The sequence below is a fragment of the Rutidosis leptorrhynchoides genome, unplaced genomic scaffold (assembly GCF_046630445.1).
Source record: "Rutidosis leptorrhynchoides isolate AG116_Rl617_1_P2 unplaced genomic scaffold, CSIRO_AGI_Rlap_v1 contig379, whole genome shotgun sequence".
Taxonomy (NCBI): domain Eukaryota; kingdom Viridiplantae; phylum Streptophyta; class Magnoliopsida; order Asterales; family Asteraceae; genus Rutidosis; species Rutidosis leptorrhynchoides.
In genome coordinates, this window is record NW_027266616.1 from 28,663 (window position 1) to 53,973 (window position 25,311).

The 25,311-nt window shown below is 38.1% G+C and overlaps 3 protein-coding genes and 2 pseudogenes across 3 annotated transcripts; 1 reads left to right on the forward strand and 4 right to left on the reverse strand.

Annotated features, from left to right (window-relative positions):
- Positions 1-941: 941 nt before the first annotated feature.
- On the reverse strand, positions 942-8,948 carry LOC139883289 (protein transport protein SEC24 C-like). Its single transcript, XM_071867486.1, has 24 exons — positions 8,130-8,948; positions 7,658-7,876; positions 7,386-7,460; positions 7,182-7,280; positions 6,950-7,061; positions 6,370-6,497; positions 5,832-5,951; positions 5,428-5,508; positions 4,831-4,908; positions 4,632-4,724; positions 4,377-4,431; positions 4,163-4,239; positions 3,948-4,019; positions 3,752-3,835; positions 3,440-3,562; positions 3,254-3,322; positions 2,783-2,860; positions 2,527-2,665; positions 2,057-2,221; positions 1,753-1,898; positions 1,487-1,666; positions 1,319-1,407; positions 1,179-1,210; positions 942-1,051 (listed from the first exon to the last, which is right to left on the reverse strand). Exons 1-24 carry the CDS (start codon positions 8,946-8,948, stop codon positions 942-944), a joined length of 3,243 nt encoding a protein of 1,080 aa, XP_071723587.1.
- A 2,532-nt stretch (positions 8,949-11,480) lies between these two features.
- LOC139883281 (uncharacterized) lies at positions 11,481-12,074 on the reverse strand. Its single transcript, XM_071867480.1, has one exon. It carries the CDS (start codon positions 12,072-12,074, stop codon positions 11,481-11,483), a length of 594 nt encoding a protein of 197 aa, XP_071723581.1.
- Positions 12,075-13,661: 1,587 nt separating this feature from the next.
- Positions 13,662-15,008, reverse strand: LOC139883286 (probable transcription factor At3g04930). Its single transcript, XM_071867484.1, has one exon. It carries the CDS (start codon positions 15,006-15,008, stop codon positions 13,662-13,664), a length of 1,347 nt encoding a protein of 448 aa, XP_071723585.1.
- Positions 15,009-15,792: 784 nt separating this feature from the next.
- LOC139883287 (5'-3' exoribonuclease 4-like) lies at positions 15,793-20,466 on the reverse strand (annotated as a pseudogene).
- Positions 19,939-22,208, forward strand: LOC139883280 (cysteine synthase-like; annotated as a pseudogene).
- The last annotated feature ends 3,103 nt before the right edge of the window (positions 22,209-25,311 follow it).

The window sequence follows — 25,311 nt, forward strand, 5'->3', positions numbered from 1 at the left end:
TGTCATACCACCGTTCATTCAATATTTTTGGAGCATGTTTAATTTTGCTTCAAACGGCCTCAAAATATGTTTTATAATTAGAAATTACACATAACTCAACTTTTAAGAGTGTTTTGCTTTAGACACGAAATGAAAGCACCGAAATCCTAACCATTAAGGAAATGTCGACGTGGCACTAACGAGTGGCGGAACAGAAACCAGACCTAGATTTGACAGGATTGTTACGGGTCGACCCGAAAAGTTTAGGCCCACATTCCAAGATGCCCTTAATTATGAGGCCCGTATATGATCTGGCTCACATTCATGGCGGCATAAACAAAATCCAGCCCGGATTCGATTCAATTCGGCCCAGATAATAGGCCCATATTTGACGTGGCCGACATGTGACGGGCCCCGTTAGCAGCACAGCTGTCAAGTGATGTCTCATAATTTGAGTTTTAGACATTGGGATACCCAAATGTGTTTGGGCTCGTTAAAAATTCGACCCATGGGTAATAGTTTACGGAAAATCGGATTTCGAAAGATAATTGCTACCTGAATATGAAATTATTTTATACCACAAATGCAATTATTCCGGATTACTGGTATAAGACAAATGGAAAATTGTCAGGTATGACTCCATATTTCATTGTATTAGTTCTGGTATACATATAGTAAAAAAAAAAAATGTTCGTAAAATCACAAGACGAATCCAAAAGGTTGGTTATCCCAACTCACATTTGGGATTTCGATTCTTAAATCAAGTAACAATCTAACCAACAAGAAGAAATAAATTAGTTTTGAGAAATTTGAAAATTGAGAACGACCATGATGACCGGTTCACTCACTATATAGCCTCGGCTTCTTCCTATCGACATAAACTACGTCTGACGATGATGTAGCCTGCTTGCATCTGCTCTAGTATGAAGATGATGATCAAAACTTGAGATGGAAGCAACAATTTAAGTCATTTTAACTTGGATCTGCCTATGGATATGTACTAGGAACTCGACGTAAGAAAGCCCCCCAGTCGGATTCTTGTCTTCAACCATATATGATAGGAAAGTCATCCCTGCAAGACACAAACAACCAAAACAGAATTTAACCACAAAGAAAATGACACATCCGTCAAATCTCAAATATCAAATATCGGCAGCATTTTTCAATTGCATGGATACATATCTATCTAATTCACTCACCTGATTGATCTCCCTTCTTGCACAACCTTAATCTGAAAGAATATTAATGGAAAATGAGCATTAGTGTATGATAAAACAGAACTCTTGAAAGATTTACGATGTAATTGGTGTTGCTGGTAAAATGATAATATCTATCATACCGAAGGTAGGAACATCTTTGGCGCCGTATCTCATCTACTACGTCATTCAATTTTTTCGACAAAGGATTGCCGTGTTGCTGCAGCACAAACTGAGCACAAAGTTTTGGAACTATTAGTACCAGTCATGACCAAGTCATCTCATGCATCTCAGAAGGGAAAGACAAATACCTGAGTAGGGATTTCATCAACCGAAGAGAAGCCAAACAGTTGCTGCAAGATGTTTGTATCGACAGAGTTCCCAATATATATTAAAGCATCTTCACCATTCTCAAGAAGATAAATCCCGTCGTCACTGATGTTTTCACTAGTCAGCGGAAGTGATTGAGGAATAATAGATTCATCACCCTCCTGTAAAGAAAACAAGCACAAAGCACAGATTGTCTCAAGACCATACCAAACTACAATAAAATATTAAAGGATGGTATAGTTCATACATTTGAATCTAGGTCATGGATAGCCATCATCCTTGGATACACAAGAGGAACCACTAAAGGAGTGGCAAGGGAGGAAATGTGATTGATCCAGAAAGATCGATCGTCGATTCTCCCATCAGCTTTAAATCCTATACTTTTAGTCAACGCTGAAGGAAACATATGAAAAACAAAGTATTCAATTAACAAATGTAACAAACAAAAGAATCAGACAAGGATGTAAAATGGAAACTGGCATAATTAAAGTACATGATAAAAGGATAATTCTGGCATGGTTCCTAAATTTACGTATAAATTTGTAACATACCAAGGATGTATAAAGGTAGAAGCTTAAGTGCCTCTGGAAGGATAAGTTGTCCAGATGATGATACAGTGGCACAGAATTTGCGATATGCAAGCAGTACATTGACGCAAAGGTTAATCACTTGTTCTCGAACTAGCACGACTGGCGTTGTAGGAATTTGATCTGCCGCTGCATTATGGGAAAAAAGAAAAAACAATAGTGAGTTCATAAATATACTTTTGGCACAAATTTTTATATCAAAAAGAGTAAACGAGTTTATCCTGAGTTCAACGAGTCTGACGTCAAGCTCGTACAAAAGTGAGTTCATCACTGAGTCAAACTCGAATGACCAAGTCAACTCACAAACTCGGACGTGTTGACTCGCAAGTTTGAGTAGACAGATCGAAGTCGAGAGCTAAATCATCATTTGGGCATACAGAAACAAAAGCTAAAAACAACTTTAACAAACCGAACAATGGATTGGAAAAGATTACCTTGTTTAGAGAAACATGCAAATTGTGTATCCAAGTCAGCAGCTCGGAAAAGATTACTCAGATTACTAGTGCATGGCAAAGATAAAGTCATAACTCGAATTCTTCTTTGGCCATATACAGTAGTATAAAGAAGCGCGCACTAAAGTGAAGCAAAAGTGAGTACTTTAGCTGTCATGAACAAAATAAGAATTCCACACCAATGGGGAAGTCTAATAACAAAAGAGTAAAAGACAGCGAGGAGATTACTAGTTGATACCTGAAAAGAACATTCTGAGCCATCCTGCAACTTGTCATCGTGTTTCAAGGTTACCATGATAGATTTGTCACAATCAATCTGTATACCACAGAAAAGACAAATCCCAAATAAGTTTACCACTAAGCCAACCGAATATATCTTCACTAAAACATGCACAAGGAGAATAATAGGCATTTACACCCGTGGCCACGGGAAACTATGTAATATCGAGAGTTTTTCGAATTCTTCAACTGGGAAAGAGAGTTCAAACCTAACTTAATATTAAAGTCAAAATAACCAATCCCCATAACGAGATTATTATTACTATTTTTTCTTTTGCAGAAAATGAAAAGAAAGAAAGAAAAAAGTTTTGGTCAGTACGAAGGGGTTGGTCTATCAAAACGTAGGTTAAATTCAGATTACGAAGAATAAAATTCCAAGTATAGAAAACAAGCACAATGAGAATGAAATGTTTAGTTTAATTATACAAACCCCAGGCAAGTCAACATCTGTAGGAATGCGTTTGCAAAAGTTCCCATGGTACTCTTGAACTTGAACACCCTACAGAAAATGACAATAAATTAACTTCCAACATGAAGAAAACCATAGCCTATAACCGAACAGCAGTCCCTAGAGGATGAAAAGAAACAAAAAGTTGTACAATCATGTAAAGATTACCTGGCTACATCTCACACGCATCACTGCCTCAAAACCTTGGGGCCTCGTAACATTCCACCTCAGATCATTGTAAAGCTTTGCAGGATCATCAGACAGAGCTGAAAATGGGTAATAATAGTAGACCTGGACAAGAGAAAATAACAAATCAGGACAAGTAGAGACATTAACATAAGACGGCAATCTCCATTCAACAAGCTTAGAACTCTCTACTGAGGAAGGGAAGTTTAATGTCCAGGTGAGTTTCACGAGCAAGTCATTTAAAACATAAAAAAGGCACATAACATGACAGAGGAACAAAACATGTAGCAATACCTGTCCTCCAGTAGTTCGCGGGATGACAGAGATAGAGGCAATGTCTGTGTAAGTCTGAGTGGTTAAAAATACATCTACGCAGACCTGAAGCATATTTGGAAGAGAAATGATAAGCCCAATAAAGTATTCCACCAAATGCAGCACAGACCAACATCAAAGAGGCTGAGTTAAAGATCATATATGCTCGTTGAATCACCTGATACTCAGCAAGTTCCATTGCCATTGCCTTTAAAGTTTTGTCAGCTGGCTGGAGTAGTTTATGTGCCTCCTGAAAAGGAATAAAAGAAAGCAAAATAAAGAGCTAGACACTGTTGCAAATGTAGGATGGAGTTAAATCCACATATGCATATTAAGAGTTCTGCATATTTATTTAACATAGTTTATGGATAGAACAAACATAATATTGCATACCTTGTCACCTGCGGAAATATTGCTTCTTCCCTCGGCCTCTCTAGCAGAAAGAGACCCAATGCCTAGTGATGGCAAGACTGCATACAAGTAGCACAATTGCCAGTACAAAACCTTATATTAATGACACCACCCAACTAGGATATATAATAAGCAACAACAATCGAACATTGGCATCAATGGATACTCGATAATTATATTCAAACCAGTGGCTCACCTGATTGGAATACCAAAAGTTTTCCTCCGGTGCTCTTCATCGCCAAGAATGCTGCCTGGAAACAATTAACAAAGTCTAAATATAAGGAAAAATGGTTTCATACACAAAACAATCAAAGAATATCAGCAAGCAGAGACAAGTGGTAGCAGATAAATAGACATTTATTTATTGTTAGCATAAGCAAGTGAGTGCTATTACTGAAAAAGCTATTACTTCATAACAGAAACACACTATTAAGCCCAACAAAATGCATACCTTCACAGCAGCACCAAAAGCTGATTCGGCAGTTCTATTATTCTGAAACATGGATGGAATACTTTCCAGCAATAGCTCCAAATGCGGACGACACTGGATCCAAAAAATCAAGCCAATAATTAATTAAAGCATTTGAAAGTCGTCATGTTAAGAGAATTAAATAGGCCGTTACGAAGCACAAAAGAGTTAAGATTTCAACCTCTGAAATCTGAACAATGACATCTGATTCCAATGGAGTATAGACATCTTGCACATCGGGAACAATCAGCATCAATGGCTGCAAGGAGAAATTAGTGAGTCAAATCATTTTCAAGTATGAAACGTTAAGTAGCCAACAACATTCTGTCGATATAAAAACATCTTATGGAGGGGAACGAAAAAGCAACTGATCCAGAAAAATGTCCAACAATATATCCACTTAAAATGTATGTTTATTCAGTGGACATGACACCTAAGAGGATTTCCTATATCAGTATTAGGTTCTATCTATAATTTGCAAAAGACAGTGAGCAGTAAAACGTTAATTAATAGAGAATAACTAACACGAAAGGATTTAGTATGTACACTCAAGCCATAATGTAACCAAGAAAAAAGGAATAGATTAAAAACAAAAGCCTCATTTGGCAATTTGTGTTCAAACAAGAAATCTTGCATTTTTGAGTGATCAATTCAAGCCTATTTCAATGAGAATCTAAAATAATAGGAAAGCACTAAAGTCATAATCATAAAAAACTGATAGATGATGAATTAAACTAACTATAGCTTTGAATATAATAAAAAATTTAAATATATGTACCTGCTGTAAAGCGCGCTTTAAATTGTAAAAGTGAATTGTTGAATCAAATGTTGCAATCCCCACCCTTGTTTGAGATCCTTCCTGCAATAAGAAAAAGAAAAGAAGCATAAATAATTAAAATGCTTTCCATGTAGAAGAAACTATAATATACAAAGTGAGAAAATATCTAATAAGAACTACATGCTCACCAAGGGCAAGTCAACAGCCATAAATAATACGAGTTTCGATCTCAAGTTCTTATATTTAACTAAGAAACATTAATGAAAATTCATTTTGAATCTCTAATGTTGCAAACTCTTCAATCGAATAAGCAAAGCAATAAATTATTGTACATATGGGGAGAAAATTCTTGCATATTCTTGTGCATAGGGGGAAACCCCGGCCAAAAACAGGACCAGACTTACCGGGAGATCATCTATCACTTGACTGATTGCACTGCAAGCAGCAGCAGTTGCCCCAGTTTGTACAGCATTCATGGACACATCAACGACAAAGAAATAAACAGCCGGCATCGGATCACGCACCTAAAACATACAAATAGAATTAAGTGTTTTGTATATTATCACAGGAAAAGTAATATGAAAAATAGACATAGAAATAAGAAGGATAGCGCAACACCATGCAAATTCAACCAGAGCGGACATAAAAAAAGGAAGAAGTTGGATAGCATGTTATATCCCATTCATTCGATAACATGTTTGATTTACATCATCAATAATCAAGATTTTACCCTCATAGAAGATAGGTATAAATATTGTATTTAACTTAGCAGAAACACGTTGAGAGAAGTCTCAATGCATGGTAGAGCATACTTGAAGAGTTTAAATTGATCAGGACAAGTGAAAAGGCAAGACACTGAAAGTGTGCTAGTGAGCAAACCAAGCATGTCAGAAGACAACGAAAAACAAATGTCATTGCTCAATAAACATGTACAGAACTGACCATGTATTCACGAGTAGCAACAAATTCAACTGTTCCTCTACATAACTCGGGCCTTTCATCAGCATCTCTGCGTCTACCATCTGGACCTAGATTGCAATGGTAGTCACGAGGAGTCTCATCAGTAAATCCTGCAAAAAAGAAGAAGAATGAACTCGTTTAGACTTGAGACAGGCAAACGATGGGATGCAGAATGCAACCATTTATATCAACAGGTTTAATATGATAATTTGCAGCATTGTACCATCTGGAAGGTCCAAAAATAAAATTTTTGCCATGCAATTTATAAAGGATTCGCATGCTTCATGAAAATTCTGATTCCAGAACAGATCCAATGACATTGAAAAAACCCAGATTCTTAGCATAAATTCAATACAGAAACGCATAAAAGTTTGTAAAAATGTTACGCCAGATGCAGAAACATCTGCAAACTGCATTCATTTTTTTCAAGGACGGTCAGAGTTAAATTATAAGAACCGATTATACTTCACATGGCATCCTTCAAATTGCAATAACAATTTAACATAGAAATTCAAGAAAGATCAGGAGGAAGGAGAAGCCCCATTAAGATATTTATACTTACCACACAGATTACAAATAAATTGTCTTCCCTGGTCAATGAACTTCATGAAAGGATTTATGTATGCTTTGCAGCGAGAACATCTGACAGGACCACCTTCCCCTAAATCCACGGTCTATGGAAAGAAGAAATAAACTAACATGAGAAACTGACGTGCTTTTCAATGAACTGGATTACCAAGCCGATGGTATATGTGACTAGAAGAGTAAATAGAAAGAAACACAATTATCCATACTTGGATTGGGTCCTCGGATGGATGGAGAAGAGCCAGAGGCTGGACCAGCAAAGCCAACTGCATGCCAGAGGTCGTCAGAAGATCCACAGTGCAAGGAATCTGCCAAATGAGAGGAAGAATCGATATCATTATCAGAAGTAATACCGCCTCAGAGTATAAAGCTCTCTTTTTGAAGGGGGAAGGATAAGACGAGTCAAATTATACCTGATTAATGCTGCACCTCATATAACGAGGACTACAATTCCCGGTGTCTCTAACTATGTAATCAGTAGTAGCAGGCTTCAAGAAATAAAAAAGTATACAGTTAAGAAGCGAAACTAATGGGAACCGTTTTCCATGATTCAATCAATAGTACAATAATGCATGTGTTAAATAACAGAACAAAAATAAAAAAATATGTTCACAATTTGCGAAATCATCGTCAATGAAAATTGATCAAATGATAAAGTTGTAAGTTTCATTGGAGAAAGAGTTACCGGAGGGGGGTTGGCCTGGTTTCCTAGGCGAGTGTCATGCAAGGTCACTGAAGGACTTGGAATGGGCCTTGGAATTTGACTGCGGTCAATCTTTGATGGCCCTGCCATGGGAGAACCACCCTGACCGATAGCATGAGATATGGTAGTTGGCTGTTGATGTGATAGTGGTGGTGGAGGCATTCCATACATTCTAGGTGGTTGCATAGAACCAGGAGCAACCTGAAGCAATGGAAAAGATAATAATAACATCCAAGATAGATAGAAGGAGCAAATTATAGTATTCGTTCGGCTATAAATTCAGAGAAAAAGCATGCAATATGAAATATAATCCATAAATCAGATTAGAAGAATAGTTCAAATACAGATTTTTTTAATTTTTTTTTTCATGAATAGATAAATTAGTAAATATGAAATTTACCTGTCTCGGCCCCCATGCCTGTGCTCCAAAAGGACCTTGAGGAGGCGGCCCAGCTTGAGGAGGTGCTGTAAAGGTCGGCACACCTTGAGATTGAGCTGAGAATGGTGGAACGCCTTGAGATGGTGCTCCAAATGGTGCTGGTCCTCCTTGAGGTGGTCCAGAAAATGGTGGAACGCCTTGACTTGGATCTGAAAATGGTCCTGATACTGGTTGAGGAGGGAATGATGGAGCACTAACTCCTGAACTACTTGAAAAAGGGCGCATACTTTGTGGAGGACCTCGAGAAGCACCCATTGCTGATGGTGGTCCAAGTGGTGGTTGCTGAAGAACACCACCAGGTGGCAGAGGAATGCGTGGGCCACCGGGCATTGTTGCCCCTCCAAATGGAGGTGAAGGCCCGTTGCTCGCAAAACCAGTAGGTGCGGATGAAGGTGGAGCATTTAAAGGTGCTGAAGAAGGAAAAGAGCCAGGTCGGGCACCGGAAGGTGGGGCCCCAGAAGGAGGAGGCATAGCAAGACCAGTAGGGGCCATTGAAGGAGGCACTGATCCAGGAGGGGGTCTAGATTGAAAAGGTGATGGCTGCTGCTGCCCCATAGGTGGTCCGGTAGGTCTACCTTGAGGCCATGTGGATGGTGGTGGAGGTCCCGATGGTCTCGGGATTGCACCAGGTGGAGGTGGACGGGAAGAGGGAAAAGGCGGTGATTGGCCAAAGGGGGGTGGTCTAGGACCTGAATTCGCCATCGACGGTCTATGCAGATTCATGTTTTGCATATTAGCAGCCAGCGAATCTGGTGCTCGTTGAGCATTAGGATTGTAACCTTGAGGTGGTGGTGGCTGTTGCCTGGGTGCCCCTGGAGGTACTGGAGCTGACATTCTGCTCTTTGTTGATCAGTCGAACAAAAAACTAAATATCTTTTGTGAGGTCAAGTAAAATTCCAATAGTCACACACTGTTCCCAATTCTTCAGCAATACACGATCTAAATTCAAATCTACCTAACAACAAAAAAAACAAGCATCTAATTACAAATCCAGTAATTCAATATCTTTTAACCAACACACACACACACACACACAAAAACAACAATCCTGTATGAACTCAATCAAAACCTTATTTGATCACAATTCATGAAATTAACAACTGAGAGGATGAGAGAGTAGAACCTGCGATCAGAGGAGCAGATCTGCTGATCAACAAACAATTGCAGGAAATTGCGATATGGGTTCTGGAGAGGTTAGGGATGTGAATAGGGTTTTGGATCAGGAAATTGATTTGATTTGATACTGGAGATGGAGATTACATACATGAACAAGAAGAACTAAGGCGGGTCCTTTTTCTTCACTTATAAATCTGTTTTAATTTGTTCACTCCATCAGTTATTACCAAAAAAAATTTAATAAATAGGGTGTTCTCCTTATTACAATTGCCATGTCATCATGGTGTCATCTTCCACCCACTCAAATTTTGCCACGTATACAATTAAGAGTCATACTTAATGCCACGTCCCCATCTGATGTTGTTTTATTTTCTTTGGTAAAAGAAAAAAACACCTTGTATTATGTTCTCTAAACTTTTTTTTTGTCCTTGTTTTAATCTACTTGTTCAAGTTCATGTCTGAAGACATGGTTGCTTGTATTATGTTGATTATGTCGTGAATGTGAGATGTTATTGCAGTAGGTAATTAGGTATAAACAAGACATTTGATATGAAAAAACACAATTTTTTGAAGTTAAAATCGGTTCATTAAGATAAAATATCACGCTACATTGCGTAGAGACGAAGTCAAATAGCCTTTCTCATTTCGATTTATATATACTAATAAATGAACGAGACTATTAACTTTTCTCTTGATAAAAAAAATGCATTTTTTTAATGAATGGAATAAAATCAGGCGTAGGACGATAAAAATCGAGAATCCAAAAAGGCCAAATCCTGAATAAGATCGATGAGGTTCGTCGCGTCGGATTAAAAAATGGCAGATTGTATGCCTTGTTCCACTACTAACATCATTCCAAGTGAAAAGGGCCATGGATTCTGCCATTAGCACATCTGAGGCGCCATCAATGAAAAGAGACTCGCAGCATATACGTGAGTCTAGGATTACAGCTCCTAAACTAATTTTACGTAGGTTGGTGAAAACCGCTCCATCACAATTGATTTTGAAGCATTTGTCGGGTGGCTTTTCCCATTTAGGGGATAATAACATTTTTGCTACCTGACCAGTGAAAAAACTAACAAAATGCTATCTCGTGCTTTTTTGCTACCCATCTGTTAGTTTTATGAACAAATTCATATCTATCGTCAAATTTTGCCTATGTGGCAGCAAACTTCCGTCAATTTTGCACAGTCATCGCCAAACAAGCAACACATCACGTGCTGACTCAGCAAAAATGACACGTCATCGTCATCAGCCAAAAGTGGCAACCGGACTACTGTCGGTGTTCGTCGGAATATGGAAATTTTATTATGGCCGGACTCGTTTCGACGATATGAACGTCGTGGTGGTGTCAGATTTTTCAAATTTACTACCGTTTGATGTAGATCTAAGCTTAACGGTTCGACCACTGCACTTTTAAGCTTAGATCTACACCAAGCGGTTGTAAATTTGAAAAATCCGACGCCAACACTACGTTTGACTCATTGAAAAGAATCCCCTTGAGGCCCCTTGAGGCGGCGTCGCCGTCTGTGGTGGCCAAAATCTGGAAATTTTGTTATGACTGGACTTGTTTCGACGTTATGAACGTCGTGGTGATGTCGGATTTTTCAAATTTACAACCGTTTGATGTAGATCTAAGCTCAACGGTTCGGCCACCGCATCTTTAAGCTTAGATCTACACCAAACGGTTGTAAATTTGAAAAATCCGACATCACCACGACGTTCGCATCGTCGAAACGCATCCGTCCATAACAAAATTTTCAAATTCCGACGACCACCGACGGTGGTCCTGCAACCACTTTTGGCTGATGATGACGACCTGTCATTTTTGTTGAGTCAGCACGTGATGTGTTGCTTGTTTGACGATGACTGTGCAAAATTGACGGAAGTTTGCTGCCACTATAATATTTGACGAAAAATATGATATTATTAGCGAGTCTAACGGACGGGTAGGAAAGTGTTAGAAAAAAACGCGAAATAACATTTTGTTAGTTTTTTCACTATTGGCGAGATAGCATTTTGTTAGTTTTTTCAATGTTGCAGAATGGTCACAAGTGTTCAAAATTCACATTTCGGAATGTTAAGACTTTTAACATAACCACATTGCAATTACTAATTTGATCTGGAAATTCGAATTATTATATACCCAATTCTCATTAAACAATACACGATAGATCAATATGAATACATATTACACATCAAAAAGAAGAAGAAAGAAGCAAACTCGTGTCATACTCCACAACTAATATACTATTGTATAAAGTAGCCAGACAAGAACAATGCAAAGAAGAACAACAATGTCCCATAAATCAACAAAGTCTTTTGACCAGAGGTAAGGGAATTGCCTCCAAGACCATACTGTTGATTCTGAGCAAAACCAGCAATCTCCACACTCTTACTCTGGAAGAAGCTCTTAGCAGCACCACAAGTCGAGCATCTCCAATCATCAGGCAATTTCTCAAAATTGAACCCAGGTGGAATCGGGTACGATGGATCACCAATCGATTCGTCGTATTTGAATCCACAAGATCTACACTCGTAGATTCCTGTGTTTAAAACTGCGAATTTCTCCTCTAATCTCCGTTTATCGAATGTCTCTTCTCCTTCTTCTTCAACTTCTAATTCTACTTGAGGTGTTGGGTCGGGTTGGTTTGAAGAAGTCGGGTTGTCTTCTTTAGAGACATCAATGGAGTTTAAAGCATAGTAATTCAACTTTGAAGAACATTTTTGGATTGTGATCGGAGTGAGTTTGGGAAAGAGAGGCGGTGGTGGAGTGGAATGGAGTTTTGGATGAGAGAGATGATGGAAGAAGAAGGTTGGTCTGGTTGTTGTTGCACAAGCCATTTTGAAATCACGAAAAAGAATTTCTGGGTGGAGGAGAAATGAAAAGGATTTCCATGGATGGAACAAGGTGGAGATGTTTCTTTTTCGGAAGAGAGTAGTTTGGATAAGGTTGTGGTGGGAAGAAGGTGGGAGATTTCATATTTTAATGGGCCTGGACTCAGTTTCTATTAAGCCCAATTATTTTTCTAAGACTTTACAAGCCCAAGACTATAATAGACATTGCATTAGTAAGTCCCTATATTTTTCCAAGTTAACTGGTCGCCTTGTACCCTTATATAACACCATCTCGAGTTGTAGCTTTGTTTATTTTTATCCCGAGTCGTAACCTTATTTAACACCATCTCGAGTCGTAAACTTGTTTAATTTTATCCCGAATTGTACCCTTATTGAACACCATCTCGAGTTGTAGCCTTGTGCAATTTTACCCGAGTTGTACCCTTATTTAACACTTGTAGCCTTGTTTTAATTTTATCCCGAGTTGTACCCTTTTTTGATACCATATTGAGATGTAGCCTTGTTTAATTTTATCCTGAGTGTAGCCTTGTTTAATTTTATCCCGAGTTGTACCCTTATTTGACACCATCTCGAGTTGTAGCCTTGTTTAATTATACCGAGTTGTACCCTTATTTAACACCATCTCGGGCTGTAGCCTTGTTTAATTTTATCCCGAGTTGTACCCTTATTTAAAACCATCTCGAGTTGCAGCCTTGTTTAATTTTATCCTGAGCTGTACCCTTATTTGACACCATCTCTAGTTGTAGCCTTGTTTAACTTTATTCCGAGTTGTACCCTTATTTAAAACCATCTCGAGTTGTAGCCTTGCTTAATTTTATCCCGAGTTGTACGGTCGGTCAAAAAGGTTTCGGTTTCATTCAATTTGGTCCCTTTAGTCACGGTTTCGGACGAAATAAGTCAATTTTCGCTAGGACGACTCTGTGCCACACTACTCACAGGAGAAAATATCTGGGAACTGCTTAATGTATCACAATTCACAAGAGCACAACACTTGTTATGCTCATATAGATGCAAAGCTATGTGCCATCATTGACCGCCACCACCAGAAAGTTGATGCTCTAACAGCTTCTTCACTCTCACTTATACTATGTATTCAAAGGACCAATTGGAACTTTTAATGTACAGCCACAATTAAAAGAATTAAAGAACTTTGGATTTGAGATTTTCGACAGGAGAAACATATATCATGCTTGCGAGAGGAAACCTTATCTAATAAGTAAAACTTCACACAGATACAGAAGATCCAAGCAGACCAAGACAGTATATAAAATGGCTCTCAAGCAAACATCGATAAGAGAAGCATCTCATCCACGAGAAACAAAGAAAAATGGGTTTCCACTTTATGTATCATAATCAAAGAAAGCATTATCTACAAAATGTAAATACTGTAATAGCAACTGTAGGTAACTAAATGATCAGAACCCATTATTCCAACATCTGTGCTAAAATCATATTAACCTTAAAAAAAGTAAAACAACTTAAAACATGTTAAGCTTTTGTCATTCATCCTCCCTACACTATCATGTATCGACCATTAAGCAAATCTATGATCAAGAAGGAATCTTCAAAGGTCTAACTTACACTTGATCCTCCAACGGAACGCAACTCGTTCAAGGCTGTCTTGATCTCGTCCTGCACCAATTCCAACCTTTTCGAGTAAACCTCCAACTCCAAAATCTGCTGCTTTCTCCACCTCTCGTCGGAAACCACTTCTGATGACGCGAAATTGAATGGCATAGCATTCATTGCCAATCCATTCAGCCCTCCTCTCCCTCCAAATCCACCCATTCCCGTCCTTAATTCCTTTAACAACGGTGTGAAACAGCTCCTCACAGTCTCCTCTATGACACCTGCAACTACCACACCAGGATTCATATTTCCACTCCCGTTAGCACCACCACCTGTATTCCCATTAGTGTTATTGTTATAATTATTACTATTATTGTTAATAATATGATCGGTAGGGGGCGTATGAGTAGCATTCGCCATCAAAGCGTCGCTCAAGCTGCCCTTTTCGTCACTTGCAATATCAAACTTTGACCTTGCCCTTTTTCTAGGCCTAGACTTGCTAGAACAAGGAGTAATGAAGGGCTTCTTCTCTCCGACAGCACCAAATTCCTCACTTCTGACCTCAATATTACAAAGGTTCATGTTTGTAGTGAAGTTATTGCCATCTTCATCTTCCAACACAGTGCCAGCAACACTAGAACCATTTTTAGCACCAATATCGGTCCAGATTTTACGAGAGATCTCAAAAGTAGCCTGATCATGCGGACTCTTAAAAGTAAAATCTTTACCTGAACTGAGTTTGCTTACCACGTTTCGATATTTCTTCTTCAGCCGCCGTAGTTTTTCAACCAATTGGTTTTTGTTAAAATCTAGCTGCAATTTCGACTTAATTTGGTCGTAAAACAACGCTGTATCGTAGTGGTGGTGGCCTCCGCTGCCACTAGCAGTGCCACCGCGTTGCGTCATGTAATCCAGAAATCCTTGTAACAGCTCGATCTCATCTTCATCGGTCCACAACCGTTGAAATAGACGCCTGGAGTCATCCAATATCGCCGGCGGCTTCCTCTCTTCCTGAACAACAGTCCTCGTCGCAATGGGAGTGGTAGCTTCGATCATATGATCTATGTTCCCAGCATCATCACCGTTAGGAACGGACGCGACTGTCACCACAGACGGAGCCGCAGCGACGGCGACGGGGATCATGATCCCGTCGACGGCCGGAGTTTCAATGGTTGAATTACTGTTATTAATAATGGCTGAGGGAGAATTGAGGTCTTCGATCACTTCGTCTTCGTCATCGTCGTTGATCAATTCCTCCTCTTCTTCGTCGTCTTGTGATAACGAATCGTAGTTATCATCGCCGTCGTCGAGTGTGTGGCCAAACACGGCGTCGTGTTGCTCGGCAGCCATGAGAGAGAGAGAGAGTGAGAGAGAGAGAGAGAGAGAGAGATGCTTTTGGGTTAAGAGGTTAGGTTAATTGGGTTAGGCGCGTGATTAGAGGTGGGGTTGGGTTTGGTCCGTTTTCGCTTCACCCTGATTCGTTCGCTTTATTTTTTGCGTGATGGAATTAAAGACTTCCTTCCAATTGTTCACTCACGCGCTTCTCTCACGCGCTTGTAGCATCATGTCCTTAATCTTCACATAAAGCAGTTTGAGTCCTTAAATTTCACTTTTATCTAACATATAAGTTCCTACCGTGTCATACAAGAAAGACAGAGATCACATCACATCAGCAAAAAGCTACGATCCTATTATAACAGCCATCGAATCACCATAGCATACTTAGAGAGGCACTGAGGGAGAAATCATATTAGCAATACTAACAGCCCCTTTAACGGCAAGGACAAGGACGTAGCATCGATGTTAGACGATTCAAAATAGTATGAATTACTAGTACATTGACAAAGAAGTATGCCAAGAAAACTAACATGGCTATTTTACAGATGCTTCAGCATCCTATCAAAAAATGTATATTAGATATTGGAGTTGACAACTACACATCAGGCATTCCTGCTGTTTGACACAAAACTTCACAAAACTAGAGCAGGAGAGACCACAGTGTCACCATCTATCGGATGTCTCTGCTGAGGAGGCTTTCGGCTTAATCTGATACGGCTTTTTAACAGCGTCTGCATTTCCGCGCCTCTCCTCTATGGACCCACTGGGCACGGGGTGAAGGAGCTACACTCGTATTTCACCAGTATTGGTTATTCCACCCAGTGCGCATGGGCGGAGGGACTATACTCGTATTCTGCCAGTATTGGTTATTCCGCCCAGTGGGTGTGGGCGGAGGAGCTACACTCGTACTCTGCCAGTATTGGTTATTCCGATTTGGAATCCTATGCAACGACTCAGCTGAAGATCTGCCCCTAAAATTTCCTTGTAATGCCATGGAAGAAATGCCAGCTCTCAATTGTTCCTGATTGCATGATCTATCCTGCCTTTCGTGGTAACGACTTTTCCCATTTGATCTCGGGCCTTGAGGTCTATCATGACGTCCATACAAGTCGTCATTGTAATATCCAGCTGGTCTGGCTCTGTTCATTGTCCTGTTGACTTGAAAATGACCATAAGGAGGTTGATCAAACATTCCAGAGGAGGACGATGAACCATTATAATTGACATCCACCGTCTTATTATGAGCTCCTCCTCCTAACCGAGGCTCACCTAAAGCTCCTGGTGCGTTCCTGTAAAATTTATACAAATCCAGGTTTACCAAGATAATATGATGACAAATAAAGTATTTTGGGACGGAGGTAATATGTGATAACATAGTTCTAATTCACCTTTCTCTGCCTTGGTAGCGACGGCCATCGTCATCATGCCATAATATTGGGAATGGTTTTATGTCAATCGGACTCAAAACCTGCAAAATAAGCCACTAACCAACATTAACAACACCTGACATTTCCAAAAATGACATAAATATATAGAGTAATATATCTCACATACCTTATCGGGTACAACTACACCCTTAGGCGGTTCTGAAACGTGTCTATGATTTTCAGGATTAAGGTATGCAACGTTTCTGTAAAACAAAATTACCCAAGCATGGATGAGAAATAAGGGCAATCAACTTATCGACAGAACAAAAGTTAAAGAAAGTGGAACTCACAACACTTGATTGTTTTCAATGTCTAACAATCCAACAACAGGGGAACAAATAACACTTCTCGACTCATTTCTCTCGCACAGTGAAATAAACCCGTTCATGCCACCACTACAACAAATGAAGGCAGAAGATTCAGCACAAACTAAATACAAAAAAATATTAGACACAAGCGGTTAATCCAACCTTATATTTGGGTCAATTATCCAATCACATCTTTCATTTGGCGGTAAATGTAAGTATTGTTCATAGTATGGTTTAATCTGACTGGCTAAGGGATGTGTTTGGTGGACATAGAGCAAATCAAGCATCACACTATTTCGATCCTGTTCTTCTACCTGCACATAATATAATGAAACCGAAGTCATTGGGAGCACTCAATCATAAAGAGAAGATTTAGGACATTTTTAATGTCTTGTATCTAGGAGTTACTTGTAGATTAAGAAACAGACCGCTAAAGTGTCTTCAAGGTTCTTTGTTGCAGCAAGTAATTTCTTCTCATTGATGAATGGTAATTTTGCAATACCCTGCACCGAAAAAGGAATTCCAGAATTAGAGTCGACGATTCTCGCTTTATCAAGGGAAAAACAATAAATCTGTACAAGAATTTGCCTGCCACGCATACTTTTTACCTTTCATGTCGATCTCAAAATCTATAAATATAAGAAAGGACGGTGTCATTTAGAAAGGGAGATAGAATATTTACACAGATAAGTTAATATCAGCAGTCAATCAGGATATATACCAGGAGGATAAAACTCAAGAATAGGCGAGCATGTGTCCATCATCAACGTTCGATATTTTTCAGGCAATGCACTAGAGCTGTAACATGACAAAGATCTTACACGTCAACAAGAAACACCAAGAAAATCCAACACGATGACAATCTTCTATGAAACTGATCAAAAGATTAAAAAGAAAGCTAGATTACCTTGCAGCTGGCAAAGTCCCCATAAGCTGATCAAAGGGTTTAAATTGCATCCCCAAAGAAAATGTTTTTTTTAAAGTCCTTAAGACGTTTCAGGTCTGACGCAAAAGGTGCATAATGGTATGGATAAAACCTGAAGAAACAGCAAATGAAACATGTCATAAAGAAACAGAGAATATCCAAGGGAAAACTATTACAGACCCCCTGAAGTATGGGTGATATAGGATCACCCCCTATTCATGTAGAAATTAATTAACCCCTCTCAAAGTCAAAATTTTGAGTAATTATTACCCATATTGTCACTTTTACTGTTAGTTGACCATAAAATTGACTGATAATCTGCTCAAAATACTTATAGTCCATTTGACGGTCGATGAACGGTAAAAATGACGGAAGGGGTAATAATTACGCGAAATGTGACATGAGGGGGGTTTAGCTAAACCTAGTTTCAAACAAATAGGGATGATCCTATATTACCATATACCTTATGGACTGTTATATTCTACCCAATATCAAATACTTCAAGCTCTCTGTCGGAAAGCACTGACCATTTCCAAGAGCAAACGCCTTGGTAATAATACTGGCAGACCCAAAATAAACCTTCCACGTACTTCAACACCTGAAAAGTATCATAAAAAAGTTACTTGCGATGGAAGGAAAAGGAACATTCAAACATAGATCCACTCAGAATTTCAGAGCTCAATCGCTCTTATAAGAAATAATAGAACTTACAACATCTTTTTTGACTCTGTCAACATCCTTTGCATCCAATAATTTAAACTTCTCCACATAATATCTAGTTTTATATCCAGGCTCCCCGAGTTTAATCTGACAGAGAAAAGACAGTAATTAGTTTCCGACAATGAACTCTGACACGAGAGATGTTATAAAGATATGACATACCTTTTCAAAAGCTGGTGTTAGAGGCATTGGCAAAGAATCCTCGCCTCCTTCTCCAAGTTTCATCTCTTCTTTTCTTTCGAGAGCCTGAAATCAATTTATTTCCTGTATAAAGCATGAAAACAATTGTAGTGCGACAAACAGAACTTTATAGAAGCAAAGAATTACCTGTTTTATACGAGCCCTCTTCTGAAATATTTTATCTTCATGAACAGAAACAGCTTGAATGAAGTGTTCCATACTACCTAATGAAACCTGAATATGAACAAGCATATACAATTAAAAAACTGGAACTAATAACTAGACAACCATATATTCGCAGAACAATGTAAAATGGAAATTGAAGTGGGAGTAGTACAGATTTCCATCAAATGTGAATAAGCCAATTAACTCGTGGAAGAATTGTTTTATTCTACGAGTTGCAACTCAGGAAGAATGATTGTATTGTAAATAGAAGTTGTTAATGGGAAAAAAATAATTCTTTTGTAAACAAGGTTGCAACTCGGTAAAATAGAAGAATTGTGTTGTAAACAAGCTTGTAGCTAGGGAAAGAATAATTATTCCAAACAGAATAATTATTTTGTAAACAAGCCTGTGACTCGGGAAAGAAGAATCGTGTTGTAAACAAGCCTGTAGCTCGGGAAAGAATAAATGTTTTGCAAACAAGCATGTAACTAGGGAAACAATAAATGTTTTGCAAACAAGCATGTGATGCAACTAGGGAAACAATAAATGTTTTGTAAACAAGCCTGTAACTCGGGAAAGAAGAATTGTTTTGTAAACAACCCTGTAACTCGGGAAGTAGAATTGTTTTGTAACAAGAGTTACAAGACTGTGACTCGGGAAAGAATAATTGTTTTGTTCTACCCGACTTCTAACTCGGGGAAGAAGAATCGCTTTGTTCTATACGAGTTCTAACTTGGGGAAGAAGAATTCTGCAAAATTGCAAATTACCTCGCCAGCATTAGTTAGATAGCCACCCATTGCTGCAAACTCAGTTTTATAAACATGCATCAACAGATTTATGGCTCCTTGAAGTAGTAAACATGGAGTAATTAGGCAGGAATGCAGAAAAAAGAATCAAAAACATCTTTATAACAAAAATATCTCTCTTTTAAGGAATTTACAATAAGAAAGTTTCCAAAGAGATCAGTGAGATGATATGCATACCTCTCTTAACTCCAATGTTGGCATATGAGGAAGAAAGTCGTTGCCGATAAAGAAACATAGGAACACAAAATCATCCACAATTCTTTCAAAGTTGATTGTAAATGGCGGATCAGGAATCGTCAGGTCTTGTTCCAAATACTCTCTTAACACCCAGATGTTCAGAAACTTCCCACGAAAGCAATTGGCTCAGAAATTTTCATAAGGTCAAACAAAATATTTACATAAAAATAATGAGGCAAACACAAGATCTGATTCTCTTACTACCTGGTATTTCTTTTTGTGGATGGGAAAGATTTTTTCAACTGCATTTGATGCTTTAGCATCATCATTTGATTGACTAAAACATTCAGCCGCCAGGTGACCGACTTGCCCACACTGAAAACATTTTTCTTGTTGTACATATTGAAGATTTATCTCCTGTAAAATCAGCATAAATAATTTTTAACATCCAATTAGTAAAATGAATGAGTTGAAATTTTCAAAAAGGGATCACATGAAACAAGCATTTACTGACCTCTCTTAGTATTGAGAAGTGAATCTCATGTGTAGTTAAAGCAAGCATAATCAAAACTGCATCCTGAAAGTGACAGTATACTTTAACTTCTCCATCAAGAAACTGTATTAATCTAGAGAAATGAAAAATATAGGAGCTGTGAAAGGAAACTTGTAACGAAAGAAATACAACTCACCAGTCCATATAGACAATGGTGGGTGTTTGGATCAAAACCAGGAAGGTTACGTTGCAATCTAATGTAAGACATTATTTTATGTTCTCCCTCACCAGGAACGTTTGAATGTTTGAATCAGAGTGTCCTTATCGAGGCCACAAGTGGTAACACTGGTATAGGATTAGCATTCATGGCGGCTGCAAAGGGTTAGAAGCTTATAATTACAATGCCTTCAGCAATGAGTCTAGAAAGAAGAACCATCCTCCGTGCTTTTGGAGCTGAGCTCGTTCTCACTGATCCGGCCAAGGGTATGAAAGGAGCAGTTGCAAAGGCTGAGGAGATTAGGGAAAAGACACCTAATTCCTATATTTTGTATCAATTTGAAAATCCTGCCAATCCTGCGGTAATCAATAGTGTTAATTTGATGTGCTTTTACTGTTGTATTATACAATTTGAGATGTTAGCAACTGACTCTCACTTTTGCAGATTCATTATAAGACTACTGGACCAGAAATATGGAAAGGGACAGATGGGAAGGTTGATGCTCTGGTTTCTGGTATAGGAACTGGAGGTACGGTGACGGGTGCAGGGAGGTACCTTAAAGAGCAGAAGCCTGACATCAAGGTTAGGATTTTCTGTCATATATGTGGAGTTAAAATTAGAAACACTATCCATGGTTAAAAATGTTGACTGTAGTTTATTCTTTTTTCTTATATTTTTAGCTCTATGGAGTGGAGCCTGTTGGAAGTGCAGTGTTATCTGGTGGAAAACCTGGTTGCATTGCAATTTAAACTTGCGTTTGAGATGTCTTATTTTTTAGAAGTAGCTTTTTGGTGAGAAAAAAAATAAAATTAATTAGATTTGAAAAGATAATAAAATCTGAAATTATTTCCTTACTTTAATTTCTACTCTGGCCATATTTGGTGACTTGCAAGGTGTAATCTGTTTTGTGGCTGTTTTTGTCATTCCATTTACTGCGATGTTGTTTCATGGTACGAAATTGTGAGATATTACTATAACTAGCACATATGCTAACTTGCCATGTTTCTTGCTTTTATATGTCAACTGAAGGTCCACACAAGATCCAAGGAATTGGTGCCGGCTTCATCCCTGGGGTTTTGGATGTCGATCTTCTTCACGAAACTGTCCAAGTAAGTTACAAGAATCCTCATCATGTGATATCACAATTTATGCAGAATTCTGCTTGTGATTTCTGGACTTTCTTAGGAAAATCCTAAATCAATTGTATTAGAAAGAATTACTTGCAAAATATTACACGCTGTGTAGTCTTTATCATTTAGACGTTTACGAGGAATCATGATGTTGTGGCCTTACTTCGCAGATATCAAGTGAAGAAGCTATTGAAACTGCAAAGCTTCTTGCTTTGAAAGAAGGATTACTGGTAAGTTTGCAATCTTAACTGTCCGACGTAATTCTAATCTAACTTTCATATACTATCAAGTGTTTAAACACTTTTTGCGTTGTTTTCTTCGATGATCATGGAATTGTAACGTGAATTTCAGGTCGGAATATCATCTGGTGCTGCTGCCGCCGCTGCTATTAAGATTGCCAAGAGGCCAGAAAATGCTGGAAAACTTATTGTTGTAAGTTCGACACACCTTTTGTCGTATATTTGAAATGACAAAATTTGAGCATATACTCGTAATCTTGACTTTACAAATGCATTCTCTCCCTTTTTTTCCCTAATTTTTCTCCATGTTAAAATATATATTCAATCACAGGTGGTCTTCCCCAGCTTCGGAGAGCGTTACCTGTCCACAGTGCTCTTTGAATCCATAAAAAAAGAGACTGAGAGTATGACATTTGAGTCTTGAGAAGGATAATACTTTTTAAGTCCTGCTGGTTAGTGTCAATACGGAAAAAGAGAACATATTCTGAAGCTGCTTCTTGGATGTTGGTGTCAACTTTCAATTGGACGCGCCTTTCTATCGCATGGTTTTCTTACTACAAGTCTTAAAAATAACACGATGCCCCTTGCAGATTATCTGTTTGTGAATTATTCGAAAGCTTAGGATCAGAACTGTGGTCCTTGTTATGGGATTCAATAATATTTTCTTGGAGTGAATTTTTCTTATTTGGTCGCTTGAAATAGAATGATTATTATTGGATGCTACTGCATAAAAGTACTTATCTACGATGCATGGGATTCGATAATATTTCCGATTTGTAGGCGAGCTTCCCGGTGACGAGTTTTAGGCTTGAATAAGATCCATGTCGTAGGCCAGTTCAAAATTTATAATTTGAAAATCATATAGGAATGCCGGAACTCACAAAAGCCGGACCGACCATACGTCTGGCAATATATTTCCACAAGACGAACGTACCCTATTTGTTTATACTACTTATCAAATAATACTCATTTTGAGAACAAGATATTTAACAATAACTCTGTTCAGAATTCAATCAATAGATTTGAGTCAAGTTAATAACTCTGTAAGATTCAAGAGTTTAAGGACCAAACTGTTAAAATATAAACTAGGGCAGAAATTATTCTGTCTGTGTGCATTTTTAAGTTAATTTAAACGATCTGCCCTGGGGAGCCTAAATTTGTTCGATCGATGGCATCATATTCCACTGATTAATCATCGGTTATCCTTGGATAACTCTGATAATAATCTTAATTAGTATGTTCACGATAAAATAAATAGTAGAACTCTTTTTATAAGCGTACGTATGCTCCCTCTTTACACAAGTATACATGTCTTAATAAATCTTGCGAATGGAATACAATAAAATGTAACATGCTTAATTAATTATGGCTATATCATAACTCATAGTATTAACTAAGAAAGTGGGTTTATATAATTAAAGTAGGTTTTGAAAAGACCAAAGTTTACTTAAAAATCAGTGTCTAGATAATCCATTTGGTGGGGCTTATTCATTCATCTCTTATTGCTCTATATATATACCTACGTTCTTCGATACTTATAAAATTAAAGCTCATGTGCCAATACATATAATACTATTTTATTTATTTATTTGAGTAATAATAGGGAGTTTTTCATTACTTTTCCAAATCGGCTAAAATATACAAAGAGTTTGGTAATCGTCCAACCCGTTCGTCTTGAGATTATAGCGATCGAATGGACTAAGCGATTACCGGATCTACGTATATACTTGAATTACTAGTAAGGACGTTGGTTCACGTAATTTCCAGCAGGATCATAGTTGCGTGAAGTAAGAGTGGCTTCCATCTTTGCATATGTCATTTTAGCACATGCACCCTAATCGGACCGATTTTTTCCAAATCACCTGAGTATAATATTGTCTACACTCTCCTCCATTAATACATTGGTTCGAACTATAATCATAATATTGCTTCCACATGTTGACCGCCGACCCGCTGCTCCAAGCAAGGTTTTCGATATACGTACGATCGAGCCGCTAGAATGCGCCATTTGATCACAATTAACTCGCCTTAACGGGTGTTTGAGTAATTCTGCGCGTAATTGTGCTCCGTTTGTATCTGTCCTACGCGCCAACTTGAGCTCGAGCTGTGTGTGAGCATTGAGGAATTCTTGAGGATCGAGTATCTCGAGCATATGATAAAGGTGACATATTGTCACAAAGATACAAGACAAAGGCAAATTGGTAATTTGGACATTTCCATGCTTGATATAATAATTGGTGTTAATTTGTTTTGTATAAGTTAGGAAATTATGTGACTTGTTGTGATTATTCAAGTTTATTTATTTTTACATATATAGTAGGGTTTATATAGATGTTGGAATGTTAGGAAAAATTATGGAAATTTGAGGAAATGTGTAATTAAAGTCTCGGTCGCCTATGATTGGAATAAGTTATTACGAGTTAAATTTTCTCATCTCCTTGAAGGTTTTATACTTAGTATGTGATGGTTTCATCCACTTAATTACTTTTGTTTACATTTCTACTTTAACCTTAATTAGGTTCAAGAAATTGTTTACTTTTCTTTTTCGGAAATGCAATGAGCAGCTTGCTGATGATGGAATTTGGTGCAAAATGCAGATAAAAGAACATTTAAGTTTATAAAGTTGCCACATTCGAAAGGTTCAGATACATTACAATAAGACTAGTGAAAAAGAATAGTAGAAGACGATTGATGAATTAATATTATAATTTTAAATTTTTTTAAGAGAATCTAATTCCTTCTGGAGTTCCGAATTCCTTTTCTTCGATTCTTGAATCCGAGATTGGCTTGATTTCTCTTCATCCTCCATTCTTGACACTTTCATCTCCAGGTCACTGATCTTATTTGTCAGAAATCGAATAAAACGGGTCAACTTGTCCTTACACTCATCGACGTACGACTTTTCCCTATTCAAATCAAAATCCAAAGTAACGATCGTAGAATTATGTGATATGATGATCAATTTAATTGGTGATCGAGAGTTGTTAACACATGTACATAGCATACCTCTTTATAGATACCGGAGACCGTTAATCCAACAATTTGTAATCGATCAAATCCTAAATTATCAGCTATTCAACTTAATTACATCACCAAATAAGTGTTACTCTCCCCGTACCAAAATACTTTATCTACTATATATAGTAAATGAAAGGTAGTAATTGGCAAATAGTAGGGTTTTTTGAAAAAAAAAAGACGCTCTCTCTATCAAAACACAAATTTTTGTTTACTTCCCCGCCGCCGTCAACTCTTTCGACGGCGGTGGTGGGATATATGTTTGTTGTCAATAAAAAACTTCCGATACGATCTTCTATTTCGAATTTATCATTATCCACTTTTTACTTGGAAGTTGGATTCGGTGACTACGGATTTTTTCATCAGATCTAGTTTGTGTCCACTTGTTTGTTGTCAACGGCAACCATCGTTGATTACCATGGCTGGGGTAGAGAAGAAGTGGTCGATTTCAAGATTCAAAGATAGGATTTCGATGGTTTCTGTTTCTTGGGATGATTGTGTCGAGGTAGTCA

Excerpts from the sequence above, each read along its gene's own strand:
- LOC139883289 (XM_071867486.1), bottom strand. The coding sequence starts at position 8,948 with ATGTCAGCTCCAGTACCTCCAGGGGCACCCAGGCAACAGCCACCACCA. Across the intron at positions 7,281-7,385 it reads TGAGGTGCAGCATTAATCAG|ATTCCTTGCACTGTGGATCT; the intron begins GTATAATTTGAC and ends CTCATTTGGCAG. Across the intron at positions 2,222-2,526 it reads TGCATGTTTCTCTAAACAAG|CGGCAGATCAAATTCCTACA; the intron begins GTAATCTTTTCC and ends CCCATAATGCAG.
- LOC139883281 (XM_071867480.1), bottom strand. The coding sequence starts at position 12,074 with ATGGCTTGTGCAACAACAACCAGACCAACCTTCTTCTTCCATCATCTC.
- LOC139883286 (XM_071867484.1), bottom strand. The coding sequence starts at position 15,008 with ATGGCTGCCGAGCAACACGACGCCGTGTTTGGCCACACACTCGACGAC.